We start from the raw sequence: 21,850 nt of genomic DNA on the forward strand, positions 1-21,850 counted from the left end.
TTTTCTTTCTCCCCCTCTAATTTTGAGGTGCTTTTGGAGGACTGCCTCCTTTCTGATTCAGTGTCACGTCAACCTCAGTGGTCTCTTGGTGATGGATGATGAAGTGCAGAGTCTCTTAACTTCATTCTTGACCTTACAGGTTTGATTTGGTGGCTCAGGCTACCAACTACTGAATAGAAAAAGCTAAAGCAAAATGCTGTCTGTTTCAGTCTTCAACAGAAAATATTTCCAAGAGCTCCTGAGCAACGGCCCCCTGGTTGTTCTTCCATTGGCAACATTTCCCACCGACACAGTTTCCCTCTTTAGCAGTTGGGTGGATTTGGGGGGCAAACCTTGTTCAGGCTGCAGGTCAACAACTGAGATTTGCCATTTTTACAGGAGTTGGCATTTTACTTTCTAGATGTGTTTGTTGTTGGTTGTTACAGTGGTGTGGGTAAAAGCTATTGTGGGAGGTTTCTGATGAATTTTAATTTTAGAACAGCATGAGTAAGCTAAAAAATTACCTCATCTATGGAGCTTCTGCTATGAGAAGCTAAGAAGCTTCTATTGTTATTTGGGGAATTTTCTGACCGTCCAAAGTCAGAGTCTGAATAAAATGATACATTCATGCAGCTCTACTGCTTACTTGTTGGCAAAATAAACTCAGGTTTAAACTTCTAGTTGTTTTAAACTTTTTAATCATTGCTTTCACCCTGTTTAGGCTAGTAGCTATTTTCTTGTAGCCAAATCTTAATGATAGAAGATCAACACATCTTTCATGAATTGCATTTTCTCCTGTCCGTCTTATTGTGCAAAGTGACTAAGAGATCTTAGTATCCATTTGACGGAAACAATGAGGAAAAAATAGTTTTTTGTTACAATGGCCACTGTTGGTTTGGTTAAAACAACCATTTTTTTTGACAATTAAAAGTCCTCACATTAAAAGTTGATAAATTTCAACAATGACTTTTCATTCGTCTTTCTGTAGATTTTCCAAACTAGTTTCAAGTGGTGACAAACCAGCTCTATGTTAATGAAGGTATAAACCAGTGGAGCTGAATTCTCAGTTTTTTTTCCACAGTTTTCTCTCGTTCTTCCTCCAAACTTCTGATGCCTCTGCGTTCATTTCCTCTGACATCTTTAGCAGTGCAGGTGATGGATAGCTGCAGCATGGCCGGGGCTCTATAAATAAATCTCCCTTCATCTGGTGTGTGGTTGCAGGAACTAGCAGGACTGCGGCTTGCAGTCCTTTCTGGGTTGGACGGTTTGCTTGTGCCGCTGCGGCCTCTGCAGCCTCTCTCTGCAGCCTCTCTCTGCAGCCTCTCTCTTCTCTGCCTTTGTCTCAGCTCTGCTGCAGCGCCCGTCCCTGCCTGCAAATGAGCCCCATCGACAGAGCGATTATTCAGCACGGGGCAAGCCCTGCACCCCTTCCTGCACCTTGCGTTGCACTCCTGCCGCATTCGCTGTCATGTTTGGATGCTTCCCGCATTCACAATCTGAGCGCCTTCAACAGCAGAAATGAGAATAAAATGCTCTTTGTGGAAATTCAGATGCAGACGGAGGTCTTTCATCTCTAGACCCAGTCTCCCCCCGGGGGCTGGGTGAGCCTCATATCCCTTTCAAATATGAATTAATGTCTAAAACATGAACATGTTTCTGGTGCTCAGACATGGCTGGAACCCAGCATCCCCAACCCCCATCGGCGTGATGCTGCCTTCAGCCCCAACTGTTGGTGTGTATGCTGGTGGAGGGGATGTGATTGGCTTGCTCTGGTTTTGTGTGTGTGTGTGTTGGTGGAAGAAGTGTGTAAGCTGCAGCAGTGTGCTCTCGCCGGCTCCGGTAGCCGGCATAGAAAACATCAGTCATCCCAGTGAGAGCGCCGCTGCCCTGATGACTCCGGCTCCCGCTCCTCTGCCTCCTTCTCATCCGTTTATTTCTTCTTCTCCTCTCTCTGCAGAAACCACCGCCCGCCCACCCGCCAGCCCCTTCAGCCCCTCGCTCCCCACGCCAAAAACTGGACCCGCCTCACCAGGTAAGCTGCTAAAAGCAACTGCGTTCAAATCATAAAGAATATGCATGTAAATCCCCCACCCCCTACACTTTTTGTCCCTCAGGGCTTTCTTTTCTTCCCACCTTTAATTTCAAATCAATATTCCTTCTTTGTCCTCTTTCTTTTGTTTGCAGAAATTCAAATTTCTCAGGATATTTGCAGCTATTGAAAACAATTGAGCTGATGTTATGATAAGCCCAGGGTTGGTTCTGGATTTAAATTTTTTATTTTTTAGTCTTTGAGACGCTCTCTGTCTAGACAACACAGATTATTCAGCCACTAGCATATCTCAAGATATCTAACATTAGCTGCTTTCTTTTAGAGACATCTTAGCTTGTGGTGCCATGTGCCGGGAGCCAGTAGCTTGTTGTTGGTTTCTCTTGAACCGCGGGACACGTCAGACTGTCTGCTCTTGTTGGCAGAGCTGGCTGTCAAAAGTTCTCCGTTGGCTCGGTCAGGGTGCACTGTGGAGCAGGTGGTGATATGCTGACGGAAAAAAATCACAGCAACCTTCTTCTCTGGATATTCCCAAATCTGTGTACCGTTTTGATTTGTACCGTTGCAAGACTTGTTTATGTCTTTGTTCTGCTGTTTTTAACCCTTTTAATGAAGGGCCTCATGTTTATGGTGGTGATTTTTCTAACCTATTTGTTGATTTGGGCTGTCGGTCAACTGTGTATCTCGGTATATTTGATCCTGTTTGAATTTAAGACAACAACAAAAAAACAGCATAGCCGTTGTTTACTGGAGTTAGCATGTCAGTTGGTACAATTATAGCTAACAGTTTTAGCTTGGATATTACAGAAACATAGCCAAACATTGTTTTAAAACAATCTGTAGCATTAAGTAATAGGAGTTAGCATGCCTGTCACTGTCAGTAAAATAAATAACCCGTGAGCAGCTAAATCAGCTAACAACCAATTGGCATATTTTTAGCACCCCCATGTAGCCTAGCTTAAGGGGAAATGGTTAAAAGTAATATTATGTAACATAAGCCACAAACATTGATTCTGATTGTAGAATGTTTGCTAATGCAATCAGTCACACAATGACTTGATGAGTTACAGCAGTTAGCATATCTGTTGCTAACATAACCAGCAACAGACATCGGTGCAAGTAGCCTGTCATCAATAGCCTATCCGCTGCTAGGACAACTTTCCAAAAGGTAAATGACAAAAAAAGACAGTAACTGTGAAGCACGGTGGTGGAAGTGTTATGGCTGGTGATTGAGTCTTTCCAACGTTCAGGACTCTGTTATTTTGCCCCTAGGGGTCATGTGAGGCAGTGATTATTATTCGGTTGATGATGGTTGGGTATCAGAACATGTAGGGTTGCGTAACGACAAAGATGCACATTGGAGTAGTGCTGAAATGTGGTGGGAGGATTTTAACTGGTGGACCATGATGCACATCGCCCACATCGAACTGCTAAATGGATATCAGCTTGTTTTTCATCACATTAGAAGCACTAATTTATATTGTTGGGAGGACATTTTATCTGTTTGGATCACATCCGTGACTGGTCGTCTACTGGGTCCATCACATGCTCACCAAAATGACGGCCCATTCCCCCGCCGCACCCATTCTCTGTCCGTCTCTGTTTCCGTCCGCCTGACGGTTGCTGGGCAGCTCCCAGGCGAGCCGTCTCCTCTCCGGAGACCGACTCAGGGTGACATGCAGGACAGAGGGGGGCAGCGCGCCTTTCCTCTGCCCTCGTTTTTAGGGGTGGAACCAGAGGCCTGTCCCCCACTTTACCCAGCGCGGTCAGCCCAGGTTGTTGACGTCTGCAGCCGTGGGAGTTGGCTACGACTAATCGCCGTTAGTCAGCCAGGGCTTTCAGATCTGGACATGGAGGTGGTAGGAAGTTGCTAAATGTGCGACGCAAGGCCTTTATGAGCGTTTCTTTCCTGCTGTTCAGACTCCAGCTACAACTGAAGCCTGCTCGGCGAAAGTGTTACACATCCTGGAGGTGGTGAACGTGTGGGAAGGTGGCAGAGCAGGAAAGCAGTTCTCACATCGCCTGCTGATGTGGAAACTCAACCGCACAGACTTCTTTTACATTTCTGGGGATGTTCCCTCACCATCCATCGCCAACAAAATACTTCTGTAATGTGATATAAAATGTTATTAGTGAACGTAAGGTCATATCAGCTCTGATGCACAGGTGGAGGAAGTGTCATGGTGAGGAGATGTTTTGAATTTATGTGTTTTTGTTGATTCTTCAGCTCTCAATTATGCTTCATATGAAAAATGTCAGAGAAACATAAACATAACTGTCTTTTTAGAACTTAAATGCTTTGCATGGAAGTTGCTTGTTAGCGCCCTCATTCTGTTTGGAGGTCATTTCATGCCCAACCTGTCAGGATTAGCTAAAATACAGCTTCGAGCTCACATTCCTGACCTCTAGAGAAGTTCATAGGAATGAAATGTCTACCTACAGGCTGCGTTTCTCCCCGCCTGGTGGCAACATGTTGATTGATGGATGGAAACCACTTTCATTGGGAGCCGTTTTGCTGCCCGTTTCCACATTTTTAAATGCAGCTGTTGCCTTCGGGGCTCAACAGCCAGCACCTGCCGACGCTCGGTTTTAATCTGAATTCACTCTCCATGCTTTCAGTTCGCAGATTGTGTGGTGGTGGAGCTGTGGAGGTTTCTGATTGGATGTAGAATATTAAAGGACACTTGTATGTGAAATGATTTCCTGAGTGGAAAGTTCAGGACTCAGACCCAGATTTCCCACGGTTTGCTGCCCTAAACAGGATATTACTGCAGCTCCTGACCCGAGGTTATGTCTGACTGTAGGATTCAAAGTTCCTCCACACGCACCTAAAGAAAGGAAAAGATTCAGGTTTCCACAACATTTAGCTCCACACTATCCTTCCTGGTTTTACTTAATTAGATGGTATTTGGGTTCCTGTGTGTGATATACAAGGTCTTCTGTCAGTCTCAAATGTTTTAGGTCTTGAACAGACAGTAAAAAGTAGAACCATGGTCTGGTATTCTGAGCTGCTTCACACTGAAAGACATATTGTTTAATAGTATTTTTAGGTGACTTGTAGTAATTTAAATTCTTGTTCCTAATTTTATCCCTTCAGTTCTACAGTTATATGTAGTGCTATGACGCTTCCATTTTTAATTATATACAAATTCTTCCTGGAAAAAACTTTGTAAAATCCTCCAAATTAGTGTTGCCTGTGCCTAAATACTTTAATGTCCTCATGTCCAGCTTTTTTTTTTTTTTGGCAAGTGGCAAGTTTTTCCTTTTCTTTTTTTTTGCATGTCATGTTTGCTGTTTGTTCTTTATTTCCTCCCGTTTCTATTTTTTAAAGCACTTTGTGTTGCTCTCACAGGAAAATGCTCTGTCAATAATAGATTCTGATATTGTTGTTAAACAGATTCAATTTTGTCTTCATATTTAATTGCGGATTGTGGTTTTTCATCCTGAATCGGCTAAATTTAGTTTGATTTCTCTCAGTTTACAGCGTCTGTTCACTCTTGAATAACATCAGCATAAAGAACATCCCAGTTCAACACACTTTGGTTAAAAACAGGCTTTTTAGGTCAAAAGTTCCAACATTATTTGCGCTACTTAATACAGTAAAACATTGTTGATGTTTAATACAGTTAGCAAAATTTCTGGAATCAATAAAACGTCTAAAACGGCTGTAGATTTTCAGATTCCCCGCACCTCTTGCATTTAATGTAGCATCCTGTGTGTGTTTTATGGAGGTGTGTGTCGGCCTGGGGATGAGCATGTTGGGCTCCCTGTCTGTGGGGAGAAGGAGGCTGTCAGGGTGAATTATGGGTGAGGAAGTGGGGGTGACGGCCAACTTAAAAAAGGAGGAAGCTGGGAAACCTCAGAGGGCTGCTGTCTGATTTTTCCGACCGGACCCCCAGGTTGAACCGCAAAACTGACCACAGCTGCCTCATGAGTCACGTTATCACCATAAATCCGTTATGGAGCTACTTTTCTACATCATACCAGCTTTTTAAAAAACAACTGGAAATGTAATTAGTACTTTAGTTTTGTAGTTTGCAAAAAGTAAAATACAAGGTTGACATAATAACGTGGTCAGCTGTCATGGGGATGTTTGTGTCGTAGTACAACGTAGATTTAACATAATGCCATAAAGTACAATGTATTTACAACGTAGTACCATGTAGTATAGTGCAACATAATAGAATGTAGTACCACATAGTGAAACGTACTACAACGTAGCCTCCTCTGTGACTAAAATCTACTTTCAACATGGATTTTCCACAGTGTGAATGTTGTGAAGGATGACTGGCTTATCTATTCACATATTACAATATAAAACATTTATAATTACAAAGAAATTTAAAACAAAGCCATTGACCAAAGATTTGTACACTAAAACAAATAAAACTGTTGTTTTTGTTGGGGGGTTTTTTCTGTGACTACGTCTATTTGTGGATCACAGGTGTATTGACCTCAACCAGTCCTTCTGGTTTGGTTTTCACAAACCAAGGTCACGTCTAGATCCTCGTTTAAAAGTGTCAAGTAAAAGCAGCTACAGCTTGTTCCCTTCTCTTTCTTTAAATTTATTTTAAAAAATAGCTATTACCTAATTTCTTAAACATCTTTTTCCCATCTGCCCCACCTTTTGATCCTTTTAATAAAGATGAACACAGTTTTTCTGGTCAGTGGAGCGCCGAGATTAAGATTCATTTCCTGTTTCTCATTCCTCATGAAGAGCCTATATCTGTGGATTAGCTCGGCCTCTGACCTCCTTCATCCGTCGTTCTGCTTTCTGCCTTCTCTACAAGCCATCATCTCTTGGAGGAAGAGGAGCACATAGGTCAACACGACGCGAGAATGGCTGAAAATGCCAAGATGTTCGACAAGGAACGTTTTCTAAACTTGATCACAGCTGATGAGCCACTCTGATGATGAACAGAATTTGATGATGAGATAAAGCTTGAGGATCACTGATAAGATTGTGGGCATCAAATTATCAGCACGGCTTCCTGTAAAAGCTTCAATTAATGAGTTTGGAGATAAGATGAGACGTTGCTTAGATACTCTGTGACGACAAGGTGTGGGAATCGGGGAGTCAGGGGGCGGATTCCATTTCTGGAGCTTTGACAACAGAAACACAAAGAATGAAATGCCCCAAAATGATTCTGGACTTTCATAGAAACATTTAACTCTTGTGCGTGCGATGACTGAGGCAAATGTACGAGGACAGAGGCAAATTATACAAGTGATACGGGTGTGGGTGTGGGCTCCTCCTTGGGCTGCTTATCGTGGTGGAGGGGTTAGAGTGTCCCAATCATCCTAGGAGCTATTCTGTATGGGGCTTTATGCCCCTGGTAGGGTCACCCAAGGCAGACAGGTCCTAGGTGAGGAACCAGACAAAGCACAGCCCAAAGACCCCTTATGATGGAGACGAACTTTGGATCTGGCGTTCCCTCGCCCGGACGCGGGTCACCGGGTCCCCACTCTGGAGCCAGGCCTGGAGGTGGGGCACGATGGCGAGCGCCTGGTGGCCGGGCTTTTACCCACGGAGCCCGGTCGGGCTCAGCCCGAAGAGGAGATGTGGGTCCCCCTTCCAATGGGCTCACCACCTGTCAGAGGGGCCAAAGGTGTCGGGTGCATTGTGTTACGGGCGGCAGCCGAGGGAGGAGACCCTGGCGGCCTGATCCTCGGCTGCAGAAGCTGGCTCTTGGGACGTGGAATGTCACCTCTCTGGTGGGGAAGGAACCGGAACTAGTGTGCGAGGCTGAGAGGTTCCGGCTAGAAATAGTCAACCTCACCTCAACGCAAGGCTCTGGTTCTGGAACCAGTCTCCTTGAGAGGGGCTGGACGTACTTCCACTCGGGAGTTGCCCACGGTGAGAGGCGCCGGGCAGGAGTGGGCTTGTTGCCCCCCATCTTGGCGTCTGTACGTTGGGGTTCACCTCGGTGAACGAGAGGGTAGCCTCCCTCCGCCTACAGGTGGGGGGGACAGGTTTTGACTGTTGTCTGTGCTTACGGGCCGAACAGCAGTTCAGATTACCCACCCTTCTTGGAGTCCTTAGAGGGGGTACTGGAGAGTGCCCCTCCTAGGGACTCCCTTGTTCTACTGGTGGACTTCAACGCTCACGTGGGCAATGACGGTGAGACCTGGAGGGGCGTGGTTGGGAGGAACGGCCCCCCCGATTTGAACTCGAGTGGTGTTCTGTTGTTGGACTTCTGTGCTCGTCACGGATTGTCCATCACGAACACCGTGTTCAAGCATAAGGGTGTCCATATGTGCACTTGGCACCAGGACACCCTAGGCCGCAGTTCGATGATCGATTTTGTCGTTTCATCTGATCTGCGGCCGTATGTTTTGGACACTCGGGTGAAGAGAGGTGCGGAGCTGTCCACTGACCACTACCTGGTGGTGAGTTGGGTCCGGTGGTGGGGGAGGAATCCGATCAGACCTGGCAGGTCCAAACGTGTAGTGAGGGTCTGCTGGGAACGTCTGGCGGAGTCCCCTGTAAGACGGAGCTTTAACTCCCATCTCCGGCAGAACTTCAAACACGTTCCGAGGGAGATTGGGGACATTGAGTCTGAGTGGACCATGTTCCGTGCCTCCATTGCCGAGGCAGCTTATCAGAGCTGCGGCCGCAAGGTTGTTGGTGCCTGTCGCGGCGGCAACCCACAAACCCGTTGGTGGACACCTTCGGTGAGGGATGCTGTCAAGCTGAAGAAAGAGTCCTATCGTGCCTTTTTGGCCTGTGGGACTCCAGACGCAGATGATGGGTACCGGCGGGCGAAGCAGCATGCGGCTCGGGTGGTCGCTGAGGCAAAAACTCGGGCATGGAAGGAGTTTGAAGAGGCCATGGAGAAAGACTTCCGTACGGCTTCGAGGCGATTCTGGTCCACCATCCGGCGTCTCAGGTGGGGGAAGCAGTGCGGCACCAACACTGTTTATAGTGGGGATGGTGTGCTGCTTTTTGGATCTTTATGAAGAAATAGAAAACCTAGAACATTTTTAATGATGGCTCAACACACTATTAAGAATTTGGAGCCTAATGATGGATTGGTAGCAGAAGAAATAAGCTGTTTTTCCAAGTAATTAAAACGTGTGAGAAAATTTGGAGCTAAATTATAAGGGGAGTGAATTACAGTTTCAATGTGCCGTCTGTACTCTTGATTTAACCGAAAGCTTCAAGTTCCTTGTCAGTGTAAGACGTATTGTTTGAAAATAGACAAAATTACAGACTTTTGTATGCATAAATTGCAAACGTAGAGATAAAACTGCTTACATGAAAGTCAGTGGGTCCATTAGGACACCAATGATATCACAAAATCCAAACTGTAGTTTGGTAAAAACCATGAAGGTTAACAACAATGCGAGTTTGATGAAGTTCAACTTTTTGTAAGTTTTTTATGAAATATGTTTACACTGCACAAGGCATCACTACTTATACATCTATCATATTTCCAATGGAGAAATGTTTTTATGTATTTTTACATTATTTAAATTGTGACAAATGTGAGTTTTCCTCTCGTACTTTTGGTTTTCCAGCAAATGGAGCAGAGTAGAACGAGAAAACGGCCGTTTACTGTCGCTGTAAACAAATTCTTTGCTTTGGTGCTTCTATTCCTGTCATTTCCTGATATTTTAGGGGCAGGATGGAACCACAAATCTCTCAGTGTTTTTTCCTCTCTTCTTTATATAGTAAGCTTGCTGTTCTGGCTCAGCCGCCATTGAAAGAGAAATTACTTCCTGCTGCACTCTTTTCTTCTTATTACAGTTGCTTTCCTTTTATTTATCACACCAAGCAGCTTCCCTTTGGAGAATAGTTTGTCTCTGTCTCTCTCTTTTTTCTTTTTTTTTTTTCCTTTGCGCAGATAAAAGAAAATTCCCTAAAAATTTGCCAAGAAGCAAAATAAATCTTTTAGCTTTGGTTATTCCTCTAATTTGTCAATCTCAATTCATAGCAGGCAACTGTTTTCACATGTTTAGTTTACTGAAGACAAATCATTTGGATAGTTTTTATTTGATGTAATAAATCGTGAGAAAATGTCTCATATCTCTTCTGTGCAATAAACATATCAGATTTGTGTCTCCTGCCAATTATGCATGGGATGTATAGTAAAATCCATACAAAGCCAATGCTTAAATATGGCCCCATATGGTTTAGATCAGAGGTGCCAAACTTTTTTTCTCTTTGGTCTGGCAGATCTCAGACCAGCTGTCTGAGATCTACATGACACGAAGATATAAAAATTGTAAATGAAACCGTATTGACTTATTTTATATGTGCATATACATCAGTTACAGCAGACATTAAAGTAATAGAAAACTTCATGCAGTTTCTTCCTCAGTGAGATTCTGACACTGGGAGGAAGTTGCTGGTTTCTCATAGTAAGAAGTTGGTTGCAAACCAGAGGCCAGCAGGCATCAATCAGTTATGGTAGATCTAAAATTTGGTTTCATGACCTCAACGTGAGAAATTTCAGACTGATGGGAGGAACCAAAGAGCACTGATAAGTTAAAAGCACGTCTTCTGAAGTTGGGATATATTTCCAGAGGTGTTGCCTCAAACCAGATGTTGGACTGGATTTTATTTCAGCGTCATTTGTGAACCTCAGCTCCTTATTTCGGAGCTACGCAGGTTGAAAAAGTTTGTCATTTTGGAGAAAGTCTCATCATCATCAACATTTCCACGAAATAAGAGACGAAAATAAATGGCACACACAGAATTGCACAATACCTTGTTGAAACAATAATTAAGTTAATTATTTTTGTTGGATCATTAATTTGAACACGTTTTGTTGATTGTTTTTTTTTTATTCTTTAATAAAGTTACAAATGTGACAGTGTGTTTGTGTCTGATGAGAGGGCATTTTGCAAAAATGTGAAAAAAGTGTGACGCACGGAGAACCATATAGCACCGGCAAAAATCAGCTGGTCAGAGGAATCTGGATAGTATCTTATTATTTCAAGATAAGATAATTTTTTTTTTTACCAGAGTGGCAGAAACGGGCTTCTGTAAGCTTCACTGCACAGTGACATTTAGCTTACAGAAAGAGTGCCAAGCTGCCAAATTAACAAAATTAAACTGACCAATAACATTTAGCTTTAGGATGGACATGTGTCCCCCTACCCCTCTACAGACTCAGACAGTTATGTGCTACGTACAAGATGTTTTGTCACAAAATATATTTTTTTATTCATAGTGCTGTTAATAGGAAAGATGTTGGGTAATAAAAAATCCATTAACTTTTTTTTTTTTCATTTACTTTAAGAAATATCTCAAGGTACGCACAGTGCGATTTGCAATACCGGTCATTGAATTGTGAAAGTGCTCCTAATTTGTCGTACAATTTCATTTGTCCTCTGCGAGCTACCTATTAATTAATTGATTGGTCGACTGTTAGGAGGCAAGTTGTTTTTGCTAGTATGAAAAAAAGAACAAACCATGAATTAGCTGCATCTTGGTAAAAGCCGCAGTGTTTGAAGTGTGGAGAAAAAAGTAGCGGCTTATAGTCCGGAATTTATGGTATATTAAATATATTAAGATACTAAATATTACCAGAAAAGGAGCTATAAATTATATATCATTTCCTTTTTTACATTTGGCTCCAACCTTTTTAGTAAAGTAAAGAGGTTAAATCAGGAAAACATAAAAACCACGTAATCATCTGCTAATAGTAGAATAGTAACATCTTTTCGAATAGATAGTTTTCCTTCTTCTCTCATAAATTCACATCCTCCCTGTTTGCAGAAACTCTTTGTTTGCAGAATTGTATTATTGTCTTAATGCTTGTTTTGACACCTGAACCCCCCTGATGATCCTTTCACACCCTGTAATGCTAAAAGGATGCTCTGCGTTCCACCTCCTTACAGTTCCAGAGCTACGCACGGCTGTCTGTCTTTGAATCTTGGCCCAAGATTTAACTCCTTCATCCTCTGGATCAACCCCAGAGGGCCAATCCAAGACTTTAACAAATCCTAAAAACAGCTCACTGGAGCCGCTGGTCTACTTGGCACAGGAAGGATGCTTGTAATCACTTGGAGCAAAATTACCATCCCTGCAGTTGCCTTGGAGACTCTCCGCCAAACCTCTGCTTCTCCTTTTATTAGTCTGTTGTGTTGCTGAAGTTTGTCTTTATGCATTGATGAGGATTTCCAGCTTCTCTGAATACTAATAACACAACTCAGTCAGGCAGATTACGGCCTGAAATGTATTGGTGGTACTAATGGCATTAATTTCAAAGTAAATTACCATAATAAACAAAAGAATAAAATGGAACAAACTTTATTATTACATTGTTTTGGCTGTGGCTTTGTTATGATGAGTTATAAATGTTGCTTACAGGCAGAACTGCTTACATGGCTCTGCAGCACAAGATGAAAGCTTAATGTGTGGAAAAGACTTTAATACGATTTAAGGTTCACCAGATGGGATTTGGTTGTTTGCGCTTAAAGTTGTGGATGAATTAAATAGGCCTAGACTTGCTTCTTCAAATATCTAACAATTGTTTGATGATTCTAATGTTTATTTCCCTTCATTTCTCATTTTTATCTCAGGTCTGAGCCAACAGTTCAACGCCATACCTTCCTGGTTCAACAGGCAGAGAAGCTCAGCTTTCAGCTCAGGTAACTTGGCATCACACGCCGAGTGGATTCAATAATAAATGGTGACTTAAATGTGGAAAATTTAAAATTCCATCGTCCATTTAGTTATGAAAGCAGAAATAAAATCTTGACCAATAAAATTGTTGCTTCTGAACAGCAGAGCTAACCATTATAGCTACGCATTAAGTAGCTAAGCATTACATAGGTAAAAGCTACGTTGCGGAACATCACATAGCTAAACATCATGTAGCTAAACGTCACGTTGTTGAACATTATGGAACCGAATGTTACAAGACTAACGTTCAGCAATGTTTAGCTCCGTAACGTAGCTAAACATTACGGAGCTAAAAGTCATGTAGTTAAGTGAGACGTTGCTAAACATCATGTAGCTACACGTTGGTGTTCAAGCGTGGCCCACTGCCAGCTGCTTCATTCAGCTCTACTCTCTCTGACATTTTACTCTCACTTTTCCCATGACTCACGGGGGCCGCGGGGGTCGGCTGGAAGTGGCTGCATTCAGCCAGATAATTGGCTTGGCTCTCCATATGTGTATAATAGCAGGGGATTGGGCTCGGTTTGGGCTGATGTCATTTTGACCCACAAAAAGCAGTGATTAAGTTAAACTCTGGTGTTCCAGTTTAACCCCAGCTGAGTTTGAAACATTAGTTATACGAGAGGACGTTTCCTGACCAACCTGTCTGTCCAGATCAGCTAGAGTCTTGAAAGGACATGAAAGGAGGTTGACACGATGACGACTCATTGTCAGATTACATATAAATTTTTGAAGTTATTTAAAATATTTGAAACGTACTCCACGAAACCATACATGAAAAGGCAGGTTCCACTGTATTTAATTATTGCTCTGACCAACATTTTGTAGAGAAGCTTTTTACTTGAGACATTAAATGACTTAATGTATTTTATAGAAATTGTTACTGGATGTTAAATTACATCATATTATGAGTATTTAATGTTTGTTTATTGTGTTGTGTAGATGGTTCTTATGGGAGCGTTTAACTGCCAGAGCTTAGAAATACATTTGTGAGCAGGAACTTGTTAAAACGAGAAACATTCTCTTAACAAAATTTATGTCTTTAAATTTTGCTATTGTGTGAAAGTTTTTTATTTTGACAAGACATGAAACTCGTATACATTTAACAAGAAATGTTCTTGTTTTGATGAGTTTTACATCTTGTTATAAGGAGAAACTGCTCCTGAGTTTACTTGAACCTCTGTCAATTAAACACTTCCTTAAGTTTTTACCTTTATAAATCAAATATCTATTCGCTAGTTACTTAAATGTCTGTTTTCTAAAACAAAAATAGACTCTGAAACTGAAGTAAATTCAAGTTAAATGTACACAAATATGTAGGTGATGTAATTATAAAAAATGTTTCTATTTCTTACTAAAGCGAGTATTGGATAAATTGGATACATTTTATGACCACATTATAGCTTGTGGCTTTTGAGACATTTGATCTTGAGTGATAAATCGTGGGCTTTATGAGCTTTATGAGTTTTATGAGCTTTATTTCGATGTTATGCAAGCGGTCATCAGTAACACCAGCACATCGACTGGTTTAAATGGCTCCATTCGTGTCAGAGCAGTGGGGAAGGAACCCTGAGGCGGCACCGCGCCCAACACGATCCGCTGACCTATTTCTGGATGGTCAGAGTCACTCCATTCGCTGCTGCCATCCTCTGACCTCCGTGACTCTACGTTGTGGTATCACTATGGGAACAATGACATCGCTGGAGTCCTCTGAAACGCTTATTGGTGGTACAGACATGGAAGGAAAACACCAACTAAAGGCAATAAATAAGCTAAGATGAAAATATTTAACATTTCAGAGACTGAAGAAGAAGTCGGTAACAACGCTAAAGTTTGGAGGGGGACGTGTCATGGTTTGAGTGGCTTGAGTAAAATATGAAATTATCTATAAAAGTAAAACTGATGAAGAATTGAACTCTTAACTTATTTTTTTGTTGTTGCAAATTTTGAAGTATCGCTAGTTGATGGAAATGGCAAAATTTTAAATAACTTCAGCAATTTTGATAGTTTTTACGCTCACTTGATTTTTTTTTTTTTTTTGCTTTTCAAAAAATAGTTAATTTGCAATAGGAGAAATGGAAACACATTTATCAAATAAGTTCTAGGAATAGAAAGATAAATACTTTATTGATCCCCAAGGGATGGAAATTTGTTTGTATCAGAATAACATACAACTAGAAAATATCTTAAGAAATTTAAACGGGGCCTGGCCAGGTGTGCTCATCGATTGGAAACCAGTGTTCTGATGCTATGAATTAGCATTAATGCTAAAGTAAGTTACAATGTAATCAGTAGCATTTGGAGAGTCACAAGCATGTTGAGTAACGTAAATATACATGAAACAGACATTCAACACAAAAGTAAAAATCTGATTTATACTTTGTGGCAGTTCGTTACCAGAAAAAAATGCTCATCTTTTAACGCCAAATTAATAATAATAGTAATGTTATTGTTTCTAAAGCATACGCTCTTCTGAAATACTGCTCATCTGCTTAGACACAAGAAATTTGCAGTTGGCAAATTTTGCAAAAGTGAAAATCAGATGTTTACTTCGTAGCACTTCGTTACCAGAAAACACGCTCATGTCTTAGAAACAGATTAACAACAAATATTGCTATTGTTCAAAAAACATAAGATTTCTTCTGCTTTGTAGTAACGAACTACGTTAAAATTGCTCAAACTTGCTTCAGATTGATGTCAGATACTGGTAGACAACAGGAAGCACCTCAGTGACGTTAAAGTGATTGCTCCCATATTCCTGGTATTCCGGTGTCTAATCTTTTCTAAGTGTGGGCCCCACCCCCATGCTAGTGAAGGCAGGCTCCAGTGCTTACAGTTTATTCACACTTCCCTGACAGCGCTCATTATGCTTTAACTCTCCTTTATGTGTTACTGAGTCAATGAAAGCTAATCTGCTGCTGCAGGAGGAGGAAGTTGCTGGTCCGGCTTAAATACAGGATAAATAATCTTGTAGAAAACTCGTTTTAATCGAGGAGTAGTTTATTTCTCCCATTTTTCTCTTACTTTAATTTTAGATTTTAAAATCACATGGAAATATCCTTGATGGCTTCAATAATAAATGAATGATTCCTGCAGAATAAGAACGTTTGGCAGTAACATGCAGACTTATTACAGTTGCGGTAAGTCCAGACAGGACGTATTTTATTGGGTTTTATGTGAAAGACAAACACAAAGCAGAAGGATAATTGTGGAAGGAAAATGTTCCAGAACGTTGTGATGTTGCTTTTCTGGAATGCAGTGTTTTTGTTGTTGGAAGGTTTTTTTATGTATGTTTTCACTGTCTATCTGAATCAAAGATTTTACTTTTTTTTTTGTTGAAAGAGCTCCCATTCTTAGAAGTATTTAAAGAATTTATGTCTGTCTTTATTTCTATAATTTGACAGTAATTGATATTAGATATATTAGATGTAATGTTTTTTTCTTTAACCTTCAGTTAACATTTAGATTTTCCATGCTCTTCCTGTTGTTAATTGTAATTAATTCATTGCATAGATTCATTTGATTTTTGAAAACCAGTGAGGTTAGTTGAGATTTTGAAGAGGCTAATATTAGCTACAGCTAACTGGGAAACGATTGATATCAGATCTATGGCTCTCCATCCAGGGTGCCATCCTGTCAAGGAGAGACAAGAAAACATGAAGGTCAGTTTTCCAGAACAGGATTTCTTTCGCTTTTGTAGGTGTTCAGTAGTTGAAGATTGAAGAAAATTTAGTGTTTTTTTCCTGGTGTTTCAAATGAATATGCACTTAATGTGATCATCTCTAGCTAAAAATCTAAAGTGCCAAAGAAATAAATTGGAGACAAACTACATTATTTCTCCTGTTTCGACTGAGTGTGCTTATTTTAGGTGCCAACACATCAACAGGCCTGCTAACATTCACCACACAAAGTTTCACGAAGCAGCTTGAACTCTGAAGCAGGACTAGTTTACATTCACTATGCTGATTGAAGTTTTTCCACACTAAATCAGTCTTTGCAGGAGAATGTAACTTAGAGTTTGAAGCTTACATCAGAGCATTTATTGTATTTGTTTCTTAGATCTATTTCTTTATTTTTCTACTAAACCTTACCTTAGGACCGAATGGTCCTACTGGTGGAGGTTGTCGGACACATTCAGCTGCCCACACACAGGATTAAGGCCAGGTTGGCCTACAGCGGAGACAGGCTGCCGGAGATCCTCCCTCCTAAATGGATGGTGACATTCCGACGTGAGCAGCGCTCCGTGGAAGCACGAAGGCTGACCCAGATCCAGGCGGGGCTGGATTAGGACCGAGGTGGGGGGGCTAATGGGGAGAGGTGAGGGGCGGGTGGGCGGAACAGACAAAAGAAGAACCTGGAGCCTCTCTGGCTTAGCGTATCTTCTCCTAGTTAAATACCTGCTGGTGTGTTGAAGACGGAGTACGACATGATCAGATCTGACAGTTGTTTGGGACTTGTAGCGGTGTCGATTTAACCCTTTAGTACACTGGTGTAGATGCTGACGTGCTGTAGACTCAGATAATAATGAAGATCAAAAGAAGAACATAACCAGGCTAATTTGAAAATATCCGCCCCATCAAACTACAGTCATCTTAAAGTTGATGTAGATTTTAGAGAGATAATTCAGTCTTTCCTCTAATGTCTCTAACTTTATGTTGTTTTTTTAAGCATTTCACGATGCAGATGGTGAAAGTACAGAGAGGGGCTGGTGAACAGCTGAAAGGGAGCAATAAAAAGGGCAACGTCGGCTCCAGTTAACAGCAGGATGACAGGATCTGCCTGGAGAGCAAGGTTTACAAACCCAAATGAGGGTAGAATACGATTAACATAAGTTTTGAGTTTTAAGAAAAAGACAGGATAAAGGTCAAGCTTTACATTATTTGTAATAATTCATAAATCAACACTATATTATGATTCTAGATTCAATTCAGTGAATAAATACTAAGGTGCTTTAGACTTGAAGGTTAATAATGGCTACCTATAAAATAGCTAATCCCAAATATTCAGACTACTTGTGATCAGTCAAGGGAAATTATTTTTATATACAATTTATTTAAACTTCAAATCGGATAATAACTATAAGAAAATTCCTGAAGATGTGTGTTAATCACTATAATTAGTCTGCAAATTTAATGAAATAAGTTAGACTGGTTAGCTGAGTAGCCTAGCTTAAAGCTACATAGAAACAACTCGGTAATCTGAAAACGCACAAATTACTCAAAAAGGATATATTACATCTAAATGTAAATGTATACTTCAATTCTGAAAAAAAGTGTGTGTCGTGGTAATGAAATGAGTTTAAAACCAAACAAAATGAAAGTTGTGAGTTAAAATAGCATTAAAATGTTGTGTTGACATAAGTGAAAGAGGTGACAGTCAGTTCACATTGTATCCAACGGCAGGAGTTCAATGTTTGGTTCAGGAGGTTCGTTCAGGTCAGATTCCTTTAATCCTTTTTGTGTTGACTATAACAGCAGCATGGCTCACTGCTGACCGGAGGGATTTAAACCCGTAACCTCCAGATTCCTGCAGAGAAACCTGCTCTTTAAGGTTTTCAGTAAATAAAAGAAGATTTTCCAGGGTGTAGCTTGCAGAGTGTGTCGTTCGATTTTACCAAAGCAGCAGCGGCAGCAGGAAGCAGGTCAGTGTGATTCCAGGCTGTCTTCCTCCTTGGCAGCAGCTGCGCCCTGCCTTGCCTCTGACTGTGCCCTGGGCTCGCCCCCTCAGCCTGTCTGGGTGTCACTGGGTCCATCCTGACTCTGCAGCAGCAGGAAGCAGGCTTTATTAGCTTTAGTCTGATGAAGAGCAATGAGCTGCAGCTGCTTGGTGATGATGATGATGCTAGCCTCCTGTTAGTCCTGTTTGAAAATCACCATGCGTTTGCCTTGGAGAACAAAAGGCTACATGATTAGAGAGTTAGATACTTTTGTTTGTATTTCTAATGAGTGGAGATGATCACTGGGAGCCGCTGCTGTGTCGTTTCCTGCTGCATTGAGGCTCATTTTACTGGTTTCTGCTCAGCTGAGGGACGTGAGGTTCCACTCTGCACATGGATGCTGAGACAAAGGCCAGACCAACAACTCAGTGCAGCCGCTGGCTCCCCCTGGTGGCAGGTTTAGTGTTGATCTGCAGAACGTGCTGTAGATTTAAAAATAAAGTTTAAAAATTGGTCAGAGTTCAGTTTTTTTTTCCAGAATATATCTTTGGATTTTTTTTTTTTTTTTGCCATGTATAGTATATGGTATGTGTTCTTGAACTGAGTTTCCTTATTTTTGCTCTGATTATCGGACATGGAAATAGTTGAAAATTCAGGTATGCCTTTATTTTATTTCATTTTTTATTTTGGCGTGTTTTTTGGGTGACACATGGCCTCTTCCTCCTCCTCCTCTTGTCTGTCCCTCCTCAGATTCAGTAGGTGACCCTCAGGCAGGCGGACATGGCAGACAGCAGGCAGCCAGAGGACCACTGGGCCGCCAACGGCCAGGAGAACGGAGAGAACGGCTACTCATCCTACGGCTACCGGGAGAACGGCTACCACGCTGCGATGGTCGCTCCACCTCCAGCAACAGGTAGGGAGGGGGAAGCTGCATGCTGAAGCTTGTGGAGCAGAGCAACGGCATGACGAGACGAGGACAATAAATGAATCAGTCAATCCACCTACTATAGCTGTTCTCATCATTTTATGACAGTAAACATTAAAGTTCCTCATGAATTTGTTCAATCCAATAGTAGCTGAAGGAATAGCAAAGGACAGAGGACAGAAAAGGAAGAGAAGACAGAGAATAGAAGAAAAGGAAGAATGCAAGTTAGAAAATAATGATGACATAAATAAGAAAGGCAAGAAAGGAAAGGATGAAATAAGACCTAGAAATTAAGGAGGTACGACACGAGGTAAATGATTGGAGGACATGAGGAAGGAAGGATAGAAGAGCAATATGAGGAAGAACAAAAAGGAAGGGAGGAAGGAAACGAATGAAGTCAGGTGTAAGGGTATCCAGGTAATGAAAACTCTGAGAGGACTTTCCAGACTGCGTAGGAACCTTTGAGTTTCCATCTGCCAGAGTTAGCTCTCCATGTCTGACACAGGGCTGCCCAGAAGTCTTCACTACTCAGAGTTCGTCACATTCTGTCTCATTCCAGCTGTGAACTATTGCACAGTTGTAAAATGGAAGGAAAATGGAGAAAAAGAAGCAGGAAGTTCCACTGATGCTTCAGTTACTGACTTCCTGTTGGTCCTCGGGATCTTCAGATTGAAGTTTCAATACTACCTTTTTTTTTTTTTTTTTTACAAACCAACTAAATAAACTAATTAGTTCTCAGTTGGATCCAGGTCTGGGCTTTGATTGGACCATCTTCTTTTTGAAAAATGAATACGTTTCCTTCCCCTTCACAATTCTGCTCTACTCTGTGTTGGTCTGTCACATGAAATCGTCACCGTTTAATCTTTAGAGGTCGTATGAGAAGAATATTGAGCGTTTCTACACTACCGGAGTGTAGAAAGCTGCTCTGACTCATCCGTCATCTCCGTCTTCCCGTCCCGTCTTCCCGCTGTGTCTTGTCTCTCTCTCTCTCTCTCTCTCTGTCCCTCTACAGTGGACGACTCGGCCAACCTGCCCCCCTCCCCTCCTCCATCTCCATCCGCTGAGCAGACTGGGCCCCTGGCACAAGGTACACAGATCTTTAAGGAACAGCCTCCTTCCAACATGCAGGATGTGACATGTGGTGAAAGTAGCAGAGAAGTTCTCCTGGTCCTCAGTATATACCACTCTGTCCTGGTCCGCTCACAATCTGGTCCATTTGATCAACTGTACTCTAGTACCTCAATCAGTTATTAATAATAATAGGAATAGTAACAACAACTCTCTTCTTTAAGACCCATCAGTCTCTACTGGTCTGCTTCTCATTGTCAACTGCTCACTGTGTTCTTTGTTCACTCAGTTCGTTGATTTTTACCATTCGTCTTTTTTTCCCCCCATTACCAAACTGGTTCCAGTACTAAAGTGAGTCATAGCAATGGTGCTTTCAGTTGAAGCCACCATTTCCAGCCAAGAACTACTTCTTCTGTCCCAACACCAACTCGGTTTCCTGTTTCCACGCAAAGTTAGCTTAGCTTTCAACAATAAAAACACCCACCTAGATTCAGCAGCAAAAACCGATAGACTGGGAAAACACAAAAAAAAAATGAAAATTTCAGCTGAATTTATGGTTTTTTAAACCTGTGAAAAGGAGTTAATAAATTCTGCCATCAGCGGTCGTAAATCTGATTAGATGTCAGAAATGTTGGTTGGTAAATGTTGAAACTTAAGATTGTCATTTAGAAAATAGCATTTTATACATTTAGACACTCATTGTAACAAATCAAATCCCCATTGCCATAAACGTTATATTTGCAAAATATGTTTTTGCAACGTTATATTTTGAGTTATTCAATGGAGAGTCTACATCGCATAACCCAGATTGCACCCATCTTTGTCTCCATCATATTCAACCATGTCACGCTAGTTTTAATGTCAGCCATGTCTCATCTGTGTCTCCCTTCCCCTGCTCAAAGAGGAGAAAGTAGATGTTGTCAGTCAGCGGCCTCCAGTGGAGGATGTGGCATATGAGCAACCAGGAGACTTGCATGTAGAGCAGACAGATTGTTTAAGGGAGTCCCAGGCTTTGGGTTACCAGAGAACCCAAACACCTGAGGCCGTCAATGGAGGAGATCACCACAGTGAACAGAGCCCGACACAGACAGGTGTGTGGGGTTTGAAAACAACATGAGTGTTTGAACAATGGTGTCTTTTCTTGTGCATGACCCTCTGGTGCTCTTCAATGGGTACAAAGCTGTCGGCTCTTGGTTTTTCTATCTTGTAATGCAGCTCAGGCTTCGCTGCCAGCCTTCCCTGCTGCTTTGTTGCTCTGGACTTTGTGAGCTTCTGCTGCAGTTCTTAGAGCTGCTGTTTGCAAAATAATCATGTGACATAGCATTTTGATTTTGTGCTTTGTTTCATGCCTAACACAACCATTTGCTTTTTTTGAGCACATAATCAACCATATCATGGTTGATCATTTCTGCACCTTAGTATTGCCAGCTACATTGCAAACGCTAGAATCACTGTCATTGTATTCCGTATATTTTTCTGTGGGTTTTGTTGGGATATTGTGATTGGAAAAACAGCTGAGTATCTCACAAATAAATGCTGGAT

The 21,850-nt window shown here is 41.7% G+C and overlaps 1 protein-coding gene across 9 annotated transcripts in view; it reads left to right on the top strand.

Annotated features, from left to right (window-relative positions):
• The window catches only part of LOC103473437 (uncharacterized), a 57,274-nt gene that overhangs the window by 22,489 nt on the left and 12,935 nt on the right, over positions 1 to 21,850 (top strand). For 7 of the 9 annotated variants that reach the window (XM_081614933.1, XM_081614940.1, XM_081614916.1 and 4 more), the window contains exons 2-5: positions 1,937 to 2,011; positions 12,560 to 12,628; positions 19,066 to 19,228; positions 20,253 to 20,327. In XM_081614933.1, the coding sequence (XP_081471059.1) occupies positions 19,096 to 19,228; positions 20,253 to 20,327 (208 nt within the window). In that variant the 5' untranslated portion in view covers positions 1,937 to 2,011; positions 12,560 to 12,628; positions 19,066 to 19,095. Of the gene's footprint in view, positions 1 to 1,785; positions 1,850 to 1,936; positions 2,012 to 12,559; positions 12,629 to 19,065; positions 19,229 to 20,252; positions 20,328 to 21,210; positions 21,400 to 21,850 lie in introns of those variants that run through there. The other 2 variants (XM_081614947.1, XM_081614918.1) reach the window with 2 other exon arrangements.

Source organism: Poecilia reticulata, chromosome 2 (genome assembly GCF_904066995.2).
Source record: "Poecilia reticulata chromosome 2, P_reticulata-male-v2, whole genome shotgun sequence".
Taxonomy (NCBI): Eukaryota; Metazoa; Chordata; class Actinopteri; order Cyprinodontiformes; family Poeciliidae; genus Poecilia; species Poecilia reticulata.